This window comes from Chrysemys picta, chromosome 14 (genome assembly GCF_011386835.1).
Source record: "Chrysemys picta bellii isolate R12L10 chromosome 14, ASM1138683v2, whole genome shotgun sequence".
Taxonomy (NCBI): Eukaryota; Metazoa; Chordata; order Testudines; family Emydidae; genus Chrysemys; species Chrysemys picta.
In genome coordinates, this window is record NC_088804.1 from 42497936 (window position 1) to 42510189 (window position 12254).

Below are 12254 nucleotides of genomic sequence, written 5' to 3' on the forward strand. Positions count from 1 at the left end.
GTGAGAGCTGCTCAGTCTCTGCAGAGTTGAGTTACAGGAGTTTCTAACTGAGCTGGCGAATTCTCCGTCTGTTTGTTCCCTGGGCGCCAGAGCAGGCAAGTGAGTTGGGGGGAAATGAACCTCAACCCAGTGCCCTGACGGTGCCTGGGTTGGGCTCCTGTGCTGTGCGAGGATCGCTCCATAGCTTCCAAGCACCTGTCCTGTGGGAGGAGGAAGCTGCAAGGCCAGGGTAAAAGTGAACCCTGCTGTGTGCTGCCTGGGCGTGGCTGGGCAGGAATGCACGTTCTTTCCAGCCAGGCCTCCTGGAGAAACAGGTTTGGCGGCTGCTTCTCTCCAATTAAAAACAAGAGTCAAGCCGAGCTCCATTCAGAGTGGCACCGGAGCCAGGGGTGGTCCTCTCTCTTTTCTTGTGCTAAGGGGAGATTTTCTGCAGCCCACTCCTAGGCACAGCCTCCTGGCCCAGAGCAGGGGTGCTGGGGAGCCAGCGTGCAGAGGGGAGAAGGAGAGCATCTCGTCTCTTCTCTCTCTAGGAGTATGAGCAGCACTAGCCCCTCCAAAGGGGCGTCCCACCCCGTTCCCCTGGACTGGAGGAAAGGCCCCTGCCACCGCGGTGCCTGGGCGCTGTTCAGGGGTTGGCAGTCTGTAACTCTCCACTTCGCTCTGTGCTTAGCCTGGGCCTATAGGACACTGAGCCTGGGCACTTTTCGCCTCCAGGCTCTCCCCGGTCTGCAAATGAGGGGGTGGGGGTGGGGGAGAGACAGACGCCCAGCAAGCGAGTTACCTGGCCAAGGTCACCCAGCCAGTCTGTGGCTGAGCCAGGAATGGAACCTCATGTCCCCTGTCTGTGTGACAGGGCTGCCCGGGAGGGAGGGGGGCGGGGGCAAGGGGAGGAATTTGCCCCAGGCCCTGGGCCCCACAGGGGCCCCCACGAGAATATAGTATTCTATAGTATTGCAACTTTTTTTCTGGAAGGGGCCCCCGAAATTGCTTTGCCCCAGGCCCCATGAATCTTCTGGGCAGCCCTGCCATGTGACCATGCTGCCCCTCACTGGCACGTGGGTAGGAATGGGCAGAGTGAGGACGTGGACTTGAGTGGGAGGGCAGCTCTGAGACTTTGCCTAACGTGGCTGTTGCCTTAATCTCCCCCAGAAGGTTTATTGCAGGAAGAACAGGTGTGCGAGTCATTCTGAGACTGGATTGAAATGAAAATGAAATGAAATTTAGGGACTTTCCTACTTAGCCTGTGATTTCTGTGGGGGAAATCCTTCACTTCCCACCTCCCATCCCTCTTACGGGTTTAAGACAGCCTTAAACACAGCCACAGACTAACTCAACTTCGCGTTATGTGATAGAAAAGGTGGCAAGTGTCTCAGTATTCTAATCTTGCCTTGGTATTGTGCTGGATCCCAGAGTTTTGCAAACTCTGTAGCGTGAATTGAGAAGATTTCATGCATCTTTGATGAGCGTTCCCTAAAATGGAAACACTTTGGAAACAGCCATGAACACAAATGAAAGGTGCTGCTGGCTGGAACTTACCAGTGACTCCCTGGTTTATTCCTGAGCCTGCCTCTGGAAAATCGGTATTTGAAATCTAAAGAACGACTGTCCTGCTTTTTAGTTACGACTAAACTCTGTTCCAGATCACTAAGGGGGACCCAGGAGATCATTTATCCCATCATCTGGGGTTAAAAAAAACAACCTGGGGGAGATGCTGGCAATACAAAAACTCATGATTATTTTTCACATTGGAAAAATTCTGAACTGGACTGTGCTCTTCCTAGTTAGTGACCGTGGGAGCTCTTGTGACCAGGAGTGACAAAGGTATTAAATGATGAGTCCGTTTTGTATCTCGGTGCTATGGAAACCCAATAAAATGTGTGCTCATTGGACAGAGTCCCTGTGCACGTCTCTGGAATGCAGCTACCTCTGGGTAAAGTGACCGTGTCCTTGTCTCACCACCAGACAGTCCCAGTTCTTCAGAGGAGGTCTGGGCATCCCAGGCACTTCTCCGCACTTTTCACTGGATTAAGATGTTTGGTGTTTTTATAACTACAAAATGTTTGTTCGAGCCCCTGCTGTACCCAGCAGAGTTTCCTCAGGTTGCCAGGAAGAAGCCGCACCGTGGAATGAGTGTTCAGTGCGGTGAGCAGGGTGTGGGGCGCAGAGCCAGGCTGAAGGAGCACAGACCCTCTCGGGGCTGTTCCTTTGCGCGGAGTGAATGGCCCCGCCACTGGTGCCGTGTTTCCTGATAAGCTGGTTCAGACCCGACGTTACTGGGAAACTTCCTCTGCTCTGAGAGCCGCACGCAGGAGGCAGCTGAGCTGGAGGCCGCCAGTGGCGACACCAGCACGGGTTCGAATGAATTGCTCCTTTGCCTGACCCTTCCTAACCCCGGTGCTCACACCCGGCGTCCTGGCGCGGCGTTTGAAAACAGCCCCCTCCCTTCTGGGGTGGGGCGCCGCAGCTCCAACCACCCACATTAACACTGGCCACGGCACACGCAGTAGGCCATTCCTACCCACACGCAGCTTCCCAGCAACGAGAGGCACTGTGAGGACACCCCGCCGCTCTCAGAGAAAGGAAGGTGCCATTTTCGGAGTGCCGGTTCGTCCTGGGAATTGCCCAGTGCACCGCAGAGGGCAGCCCTGCACCCTGTGGGCGTGGTGCAGCGAGGGTTCTGGGGTTCACAGCACTTTGAGCCCAGCTGCTGGAGACACTCTCATGGCTAAAGCCGCCTTTGCATGCTCCCCAGCCTTGGTGTCTGTTTCCAGGGTGTTCCATCAAGGCAATATGCTGACATGGCATTGGCTGGTTTGCTTCAAGGCTTTCGCAGTCAGCTCTACTTCATTACGGGGGACAAGCTCAGGGTGTGTGCGTGTGTGTGTGTGTGTGGGCTCTGGTGGGTGCAGAAGGGACGGGGCCTCGGGTGGAAGGGTGGGGCTGGGAGGCTAGCCTCCCCAAGCCAGGGGTTCACCCACTGCCCATGGAAGAAGCCTCTTGCAAGGTGCAGACTAACGGTGCTGCTCAGGGGTGGAAGGCTAGGTTTGGATACCTCAACAGCAAATTGCTGCTGGAGGAGATGACGAGACATCCTACGTTTTGTAATGAATTGGAACGATGTGATTCTAATGGCTTCAAAGAGTTTTCCTTTAGCTAGCCTGGCGGTGGGCTTGGCTTGACCGCCATCCTCTGAGTGCGAATGGCGCATGGATACTGAGCAGAATTCAGCTTTCTGGGTGGGAGAAGAGACCGGGTGAAATTGGCAGGGTGTAGATTTAATCCTCTGGTTGTTTGCTTTTGCTCAAAGGAGCCCATCAGCTGGGAATTTAGTCAATTGCAAAGAATGAGTTAAAAGTGGTTTCAATGGTACACCTGCCCGAGAGTCTCCTCCCCCCAGTCCACAGTTTGCTCTTTAACAAAACAAACACAACCTTGCTCTTCTCTGCCGCTGCCCAGGGGGCGGGGAAAGAACACAATCTACAGGGGAAGAAATAAACCTGACTCTGTACAAATTGCGGCTAAATGCACCAAGTACTAAAACCCTGGGAAACAAGAGTGCTTTGCTCTGCTCTGTCAGTGATGGGATCTCGGGGGTTACTCCTTACAGAAGTGATTCAGTTCAGGCAGAAGTGTGACTTTGTCCACTCAGTGCATCATGGAAAATTCTTCATTCTCTTGATCCCTGGGAGCAGTTCTTTGTGATTACCGAGCTCCCAGGTGTCAGCGCTTCACAAGGGCAGACGCCTGTTTACACCTCCAGGTGTGCTGGGTAAGAGCTCTGACTCCAGGGTGGATCAGCAAGTTGTGCATGAGCAATGGCAGACGCAAACAGTACATTAGAGAAGGAGTTTAGCTGCCTTCCTCCATTTACATAACGCACCCTGAGCTGGCGGTGCGATTTAAGATCTGCTCAGGGCCCGTTATGATGAATGGAATGGCTGCTATGCTCTCCACTGACTTTCTCTCTGCCCAGTAGCAGTTAAAGCAAAGGGGATGCAAGGTGCATACACCCCTGAAGTGGAATGCGTCTTCCTCCCCCAGAGCCTTCCCTTGAAACCCCCGGGCTGGGGTTCTTCCCCCAACGGGGCCAAGTGGGGAAGTGCACAACCCAACTGGGTCCTGGCTCTTCTGTCAAGCACAACAAGAATCTGGGTGAACCCAAGCTCTGCAGTGGCTGGCTTGGTGGGTGGCCGTGGACTCCCTGGTTTCACTGACAATTGGATTCTCATGCTGGGGCCTGACCTGGTTCCCAATAGCCATGGGCCAGATCCTGCTCCCCTTTCTCACTGAGCCAGGGGAGCTACTCCGGGAGAGCGAGGGCGGGAGAACTGAGCCCTGCTCGAAGGGGCTTAGGTCTTTGTTGTCTTTCAAAGCGGACTCTTACAAAGCACTTGGCGGAGTGATGGTGTCAATCCAGGACTGCCTGAGCTGCCTTCTAAGGGCGTTTTGGTCTGGGCCTCCTTTAGCTTCTAGGCCTGTCTCCAGACAAGTGCGGTGACCCCGCAGAGCCCATAGGATGGACGTTCTGGGGATACTGACTTGCAGGCCATGGTAAGGGTAGAGAATTGGTAACAGGAACTCCCCTGAGATCTGGGTGCTGCCCCTGCAGCTGATCAGCTTCCAGTGCAGAACGCTGACTGATCCCTCCGCCCCTGCCAAAGTCAGGCAGAGGCACCGCTCCCCTAAGGAAAATGCCCCGTTCCCAGGTGAGCCGAGGACAGACTGATCCAGGGCTGGTGGCAGAGGCCTTCAGGGGCGGTCAGTCCATTCAGTGCGTGCGGAGACAGTCACTTGTGTGAAGGCCTGGTCTGCTCACGCACCGCACCGGCACTGGTTTAACGAAAGGCGAGATGGGTTAAATGGGTGCATCTGTGGGTAGATGCTCCTGGGGTTTAAATCTGGCTTATCTGTGTAACTTTCAGTGATAAACCTATGGGCTCAAGCTCAACCACTATCACCAGTTTTAAACCAGAGGAGTTTCCCCCAGGGGTTTGCCTCAGTTTAACGAATCCGGTGTTTAGGAAGTCTGGGTGTAGACAAGCCAGGTACGGGCAAACTGCTCCACCCACCGTTCCTGTGTGATAGAAGAACTGCACGCTCTCTAACCCTGATCAGGGTGTCTGGCCATCTAGCTAACTCTTCTGCATGACAAAATGAGGCTTTTACAACACACAACACAGCCAAAAGCCTTTGCTTGGAATCAAAACGTCCCACGCTGGTTTCTGCCAAAATCGCTCCACTCCCTGCCTTGGTGTCACGGTTCTAACCGAGAAGCTTTTTGGTTCCTGGCAACATGGGTTGACACTGAACTTCCCAACACTTGTTTGTTTCTAATACTTAGTGGGAGGGAACTGGCCTTGGGCTATTACCCAAAATAGCACCGACTGTAGCCTGCTGTGGTTGGGAAGGTGGTGATGGTGGGGGGGATTGGGGCAAGCACCTTTCCGTTCATGTATCCAGCCAGCTGCCACGTGTGTACCTGCTGTGTAACAGGTCTCTGGGAACATGCACGGAGAGTGACCTGCCTCGGTGCTGGTGGCCAGCGAGACCACTTGTCTGCTAAGGGATCTGCCGCCTAAGGAGGCGAGACCCTCTCCAGGGCTGAGGGGTTCTCAAACTTCATCGCACCACAACCCCTTCAGATAACAAAAATTACTATGTGACCCTGGAGGGGGGACTGAAGCCTGGGCCTTGCTGACCCGGGGGGGCAAAGCCCAAGCCCCTCTGCCCCAGGCAGGGGGGCCAAAGCTGAAGCTCAAGGACTTTGCCCCCAGGCAATGCAGCTTAGGCTTCACTCCCAGGCCCCATCACATCTAAGCGAGCCCCAGCCACCCCCTTAACACGAGCTCCCGACCCCCAGTTTGAGAACCAATGGGTTAGGTGTTAAGAGACGGAGAAACATTTCCCATTGTACATTGCTCATGAGAAGCAAACAAAACCACTTCCACGGGCGTGGGACTCGTGCTACGGTAAGTGTGGACAGAGGAGAGCATTGCATGCGTTTCCGCTGTGCCCTCTGGGGCTGGTGGATGGGACAGTGAACGTAGCACTTTTACACGCCCTAGGAGCGGTTCTGTGGTCAAAGTCCTGTTTAAAACCAGCCCGTCTTCCTTCCCTGATGCAGGCGCCTGTTAGTCATGGCTTGTGTGGGGGAAAGAGGGCAGATACCGAAGGCCCCTCTTCTTCAGCAGGAGAACAGGGAGAAAGGAAATCTCCTGTTCAGATAGCGGAGTAGGGGGTCTCTTCAAAGATTTTCCATAACTTTGCCAGGTACTGGAGCAATTTGTACAGTGGGGGAGCTGAGAGCCATTGAATCAAACTGTAAACCCTGCGTATGCTGGAAACCACTTCAAGCCGGGGGTGTGGCCGGACCCCCAGGACCCTAGTTCCACCCCCTATGAACTTTGCTGCATCCCCCCCCCCCCCCCCCCCCGCACATGCAGCCCTTTGGGGTATTGGCTGCTCTTGATCTGACACGTCACGGCCCGAGAAGCCTCTGGGCGAAAGGTTCGGAAGTTGTGCTGCTGTGTGATTGGGAGCCGGGCGGCGAAGGGCGCCTCGGCCGCGGCTGCCTGGGAAGTGCCTGCAGCGCTTGCTGTGATTGCGGGGGGCACTCAGCTACCCGCGGAGCCAGCGGCCCCCTCCGCACCTCAGAGGCTCTTGCGTTAATGGCGTGTTCCTAGGAAGGCTGCACTGTCGATTGTCCGGGCCCTGCTAGGATACACCCTCCCCCCCCCGCTGTACAGCCGTGCTGAGCAGGGGCCAGCAATGGGAGGTTACCCACATCGGAGGGGCGCTGGCTCTCCCCGTGTGGGAGCCGGCCATGTCGCTTCTCCAGCTGGGGGCTGTGGGTTGTGGAGCTGCCCCCCCGAACTGCTCCCTGTTCGGAGCTGGCAGGCCTAGCAAGGAGAGCCAGAGAGGCCATTAAAGCAGGGCTGTGCTGTGAAAGCTTTGACTGGCCCCCCCCGCCCCCCCCGTGCAGAGCATTAATAACCTAGTGCACGAGCTGGGATGGGCTCTGCCGGGGGCGGGGGGCGGAAGACTGATTAGGCAACGCTTCACTTCCTCGGGGTGAGATCCGGGAGCTGGGGCGAGGAGCCCCTTGCCCGGTCGGCGCTCTGGGGGGCTGGCCCCCGGGAAGGGGCAGGTGGGTCTCACCTACGTTAGTTGTAACCACTTGGGATGGTTGCCTGAGCGGGAGCATCCGCATTCCAGACCTTCCCATCCCTTCCCAGGTTAATCACCCCGCTTCCTGGGGGAGGGGAGGGCGTGGGGACCCGCAGCCATTTCCTGCTTAGCTTGGAGCTGTGATGACAAAGCAGTGGGGCTGCTATGAGCCCTGAGCTTAGACGGCACCTGGGACTCCCTGCTGTGCGGGGGGCAGAGGGGAGGGGAGGGAAGCCTGCATTCAGCATGGATCAGGCATGGGGAAGCTACCATCCCCCCCCATAGTTGGGACTTGCATTAATAAATGCAGGATATGTGGGGTCTGGAACAGAAGCTGCCCTCCTGTCTCCCCCCCACTACCACCACCCGCGTAAAAAATGTTGTTGATGCTCTGGTCAGGGTCTGATTTCGAGGGGCGGGTGCAGCAAACCCCTCCAGCGGCTCCTGGGCTGTGAGCTACGGGAATCCCCTTCCAGCCTGGGCCCGCAGCGCTGGGTGGCTGGACCTGCAGAGCTCGTTACCGGATAGTCCCAGCGTGGGCCCCACCAAACCCACCATAAATCTCTCACCCCAAGTGAAACCATTTTACACCAGCCCCCGAGGAGACCATGGCAGTTCCCAGAGCCCAGCAGGGCAGTTCCCAGAGCCCAGCGTTGCTGTTTCAGGAAAACTTTGCTTGTTTGCTTTGGCAAAGGTGCCGCTGTCCCCAGGGCCAAGGAAACTGGAGCACGGGCGCCCTCTGCCTGAGACTGGTACCTCAGCTAGAGCCGGAGAGACTCACTGACCGTTACCGTCAGTTCTGGGCCTGTACCGGATCCCGGGGTGGGGGCGGGGGGTTAGCTATTGGCAGCTGGGTCTGTAGCTTTGGTTAGAAGCAGGTAGGATGGGGTGGGATGTTATGGCGCCTGAAGACTACAGGGGGACGCGTCTCCCTCGAGAAAGCTGCCAATGGCGTCTGTAATGTCTGAGATCTCAGGTCAGGCAACCTCGCTCCAAAGCAGCCCTTCCTTGGGCAGCATCTGCTTTAACTCGAGTGCGAAGCGGCTGGGTCGCAGCCTCTGAGGCCTGGCTGCAGCACTTTCCTGGCTGGGTTTCCCAGGGGGTGATGGACCGTACAGCTCGCCGTTGGTGTGTACATGGAAGACTCCGTGAATACGCAGGTCACCACTCCCCCCGCCCCCAGTACTCCAGGGTAGAGTTCACGTCCCAGCAGGGCCGGCTCCAGCATTTCTGCTGCCCCAAGCAAAAAAAAAAATAAAAGCCGCGATCGGCGGCAGCAATTGGGGGAAAAAAAAAAAAAACCACAACCCAGCGATTGGCGGCAGTTCAGTGGCAGGTCCTTCGCTCCTAGAGGGAGTGAGGGACCTGCCGCCCCCGAATTGCCACAGGTGCCGCCCCTCTCCCTGGGCCGCCCCAAGCACCTGCTTGTTAAGCTGGTGCCTGGAGCTGGCCCTGCGTCCCAGTCACCTCCATTTTGAGTGATAGCCCAGCCTCGTTCCTCAACCACCGTATCCCTGCAGTCTGAGAACCTCGCTAACGACCCCCCCCCGCCCGGTGCTAGCGGGCACTGAACCCTGCGGTCTCTCCCTGCCCTCGGAAGAGGCCGAGTTGCTAAGGCTTTGTGGCTGGGGAGCCGCGTAGTGGCTAATGGGTTAGTAATGGCCCTTGTCCCTGAGTCCAGATGTTCTGCACTGCTGTGGCCTGGCCTCTGAGCTGCTCGCAGACTCGCAGATCGGTGCTACGAAGGAGCCGGGTTCTCCTGCGCTTGGTGGGTGGCAGCTCAGTGAAACCTCCTGCCCTCAGCCCACTGCTACGGGCGAGGAGGCTGGCAAAGCTCAGGCTTTAACACCAGCCCCCCTCGTTCGCCCCGTCCGTCCCCTTTCACATTCTCTGCAGCAGCTTTCCGAGCTCCAGAACAGGGGAGCAGGCTGCTAACTGCTAGAGCGAGGACCCCGGAGCCTGGCGCAGCGCGGGAGATACGGGCCCCTGGCTGGCGGGGTTAGCGCGGGTGGGGCTTAGTCCAGAAAGAGGAACGTCCAGCCGCTGGCTGTCCTGGTATCTGGCGGGGCGGGACTGGAATACGCAGGTGGGCAGGTGGCTCTGTTTCTAACCCCCTTCTCCTGCCGGGCTTTGCTGTCTCCCCTTCTGCAGTGAGCTTCGAGGGCTGCGCAGGAAGGAAGCGGACGGCGTACCTGTCGGATGACACGCGCTTCAAAGTGCACACGGACGGCGTCGTCTCAGTCAAACGTCCCCTCCAGCTCCACGGGCACGAAAAGAGCTTTTTCATCCATGCCTGGGACTCTGCCAGCAAGAAGCACTCTGTCAAGGTTACCGTGAAGAGAGAGGGGCACGGGCACCGCCACCACCGGCACACGGTATGGCGACAAGCCCAGCGGGGCTGGCTCACGCGACCCGTCTGCCCCGGCTCTGCCCGTCTGCCGCGGTATCCGTCGGGGGCCGTTGTGTTCCCTCACGAGTCTCCTGCCAGGGAGCTGCTGCGCTAGAGGGCAGAGGGTTGGGGTGAAAGGGAGGCTGTAAATTGCAAGCGCCTGGTGCTGCACGTCAGCGGGAGCGAAGGACACTCAGCACCTGGCAGGATTGGCGCTAAGTTAGGAGCTTGGATCTCTTCCAGCTCTGGCTCCTGTGCTCTCAGATTGACACTGCGGCTGTTGTCCGAACACCTCTGCTCGGTGTGCGGCGGCTGCCAAGCAAGCGACCAGGGTGGTGGGAACCACTAGGAAAGGGCTAGATAATGAGCCAGAGAACATCCTAATGCCACTACATAAATCCCTGATGCGCCCACACCTGGAATGCTGCGTGCAGTGCTGGGCGCCCCATCTCAGAACAGGTTTGTTGGAATTGGAAAAGGTTCAGAAAAGGGCAGCAAAACTGATTAGGTGTGTGGGACAACTTCTGCATGAGGAGGGATTAAAAAGCCGGGGGCTGTTCGGGTTGGAAAAGAGACGACTAAGGGGATATGACATAGGTCTATACAGTCATGACCGGGGTGGAGAAAGTGGATAGGAAAGTGTTGATAAATGCACATTGGAAAACAGAATCCCAACTACACATCTCAAACGATGGGGTCTACATTGGCTGTTCCCACTCAAGACTGAGATCTTGGAGTCGCTGTGGATGGTTCTCTGGAAACATCCACTCAATGTGCAGCGGCAGTCGAAAGAGCTGGCCGCTGCTGCTCTGAATCTGGTCTGGGGCCTGTTAGGTCCCGTGTGACAAAGCGCCATGCCCAGCTATAGAAGGGACCGGCCGAAGTTCCGTGTGATTCCAGCCCAGCCCAGCCCAGTGGTGAACCAGCAAGAGCTCGCAGCCAATGGCTCCTCAAGCCCTTAGCAGAAGGTGGGGAACCAGAGTCTGGATTTGTCTGTGTAACGGGTGGAGCTGGATCTCGGACGGTTTGTGAAAACCTCCAGCCGCCTTGTGTCTAATGCAGGGACCTCGCTGTGAACCGTGTGTCTCTCCCTGCAGGACTCCCCTGCCAATGCTCAGGCAGACATACTCATCTTCCCAGAGTCCCGCCCCAGCCGGAAGAGGCAGAAGAGGGACTGGGTCATCCCTCCAATCAACTGCCCTGAGAATGAGAGGGGGCCCTTCCCCAAGCAGCTGGTTCAGGTAGGGGAGGCCTTTGGCCCGGCGTCCCAGCCAGGCGCGGTGTGGTGGGTGTGTCGCTGTTGGGGTGTGAGGAGGGGGGTTCTTTGGAGAGCCGGCAGCGGGGGGTAGGTGGAAGGCAGAGGGGGAGCGTGGAGAGATGGGTGGGTGGCATTTGTTTGGAAGAGCTCTTGGGATCGGACACCCTGGTTCCACCCAGCGCATCCAGCGGGCCGAGGAGCCGTTTCATTGCCAGGGTCTCGTGCCCTAGCTTGCGGCCACAGGGCGGCCATGCAGCGCGGCGCTGTGGGGAAAGCTCCATCCGCCCCGGACGGCTCCTCTGTCAGCGTTCACAAACAGAACCCACCCAAGCCCTTTGTCTGCTACTGGGCTTGTGTAGCATCAAACCCTCCTTCCAGGCCTGTCCTCCTCGGCCGTATCCTCTCATGGGGCAAATGTGGGGTGTGTGTGTGTGAGTAGGAGCCTGAATGTCAGGGACAGCTTCTCAGGGACTGGGGGGGTTCTGGACAGACGGGGAGGGGAGCACAGGCTGGGGCGGGCCCGGTGCTCAGAATCCACCGGCTGACCCTCCCGTTCTCCGGCACCAGATCAAATCCAACAGGGACAAAGAGATCAAGGTTTTCTACAGCATCACGGGGCAGGGCGCAGACACCCCCCCTGTGGGCGTCTTCATCATCGAAAGGGAGACGGGGTGGCTGCAGGTGACGAAGCCGCTGGACAGGGAGGACATCAGCCACTACACGGTGAGTCCCTGGGTGCCGTGGATGGAGCAGGGGCATGTTCTCGGGGGCTGATGTCTTCTGGAGCTTGGAGGTGGCTGGGAAGAGGCCAGAGGCGCCAGTGAACTGGGTTTCACTCCATTTCTTGTACTGCACGGTCCAGAGGGCAGCTTCCCTCACCTCCCCCTCACGGTCTCTTCCCCGGGGCCTGGCAGAGTAAAGCCAGAGAGGAGTTGCTGACCCCAGCTGGGCGCCGCCTCCTGCTCTGTGCCCGGCCCTGGTCACTTGGTCACGTCAGCACTTGGCCCTGAGCCCCGGTTCTTTCCCCGAGGTGCTGAGAGCTGCAGCGGGAGCTGAGGGGCCCCACCGGCTCGCTGCCTCAGCAGGGCCCCTGCTGCTTGGAGACACGTTCAGTGTGCGCCTCCCGTCTCCGAAAGCTTGGCTGGATGCCTCGTCATGGGCCTGTGGGTCTCTGCTGGGCAGAGCAGGGCTAGCGGGTGGCTCCGTGTCCATTACTGATGTTGGGGTTTGACCCAGCAGGGAGGAGAAACCATAAATCCACACAGGTTGGGACAGCCCAGACTGGCCCCTCCCTGGGTAACAGGACCTCACTGTCCATGGGCCAGGCAGTGATTATCCTCCGAGTGTGGAGGGGAGCTGGATGGGCCCTTTGAAGGCTGCTGTCCGGACCCTGGGCACAGGCTGAGCTGGGCAGACCCCCAGGCTGGGTGTGTTCCGTGT

The 12254-nt window shown here is 57.9% G+C and overlaps 1 protein-coding gene across 3 annotated transcripts in view; it reads left to right on the plus strand.

The window, feature by feature from the left end:
• The window catches only part of LOC101946109 (B-cadherin-like), a 95331-nt gene that overhangs the window by 66236 nt on the left and 16841 nt on the right, over positions 1 to 12254 (plus strand). For 2 of the 3 annotated variants that reach the window (XM_065567405.1, XM_065567407.1), the window contains exons 3-5: positions 9319 to 9542; positions 10654 to 10797; positions 11382 to 11537. In XM_065567405.1, coding sequence (XP_065423477.1) covers positions 9319 to 9542; positions 10654 to 10797; positions 11382 to 11537 — 524 coding nt within the window. The remainder of the gene's footprint in view (positions 1 to 9318; positions 9543 to 10653; positions 10798 to 11381; positions 11538 to 12254) is intronic. The other variant, XM_065567404.1, reaches the window with a different exon arrangement.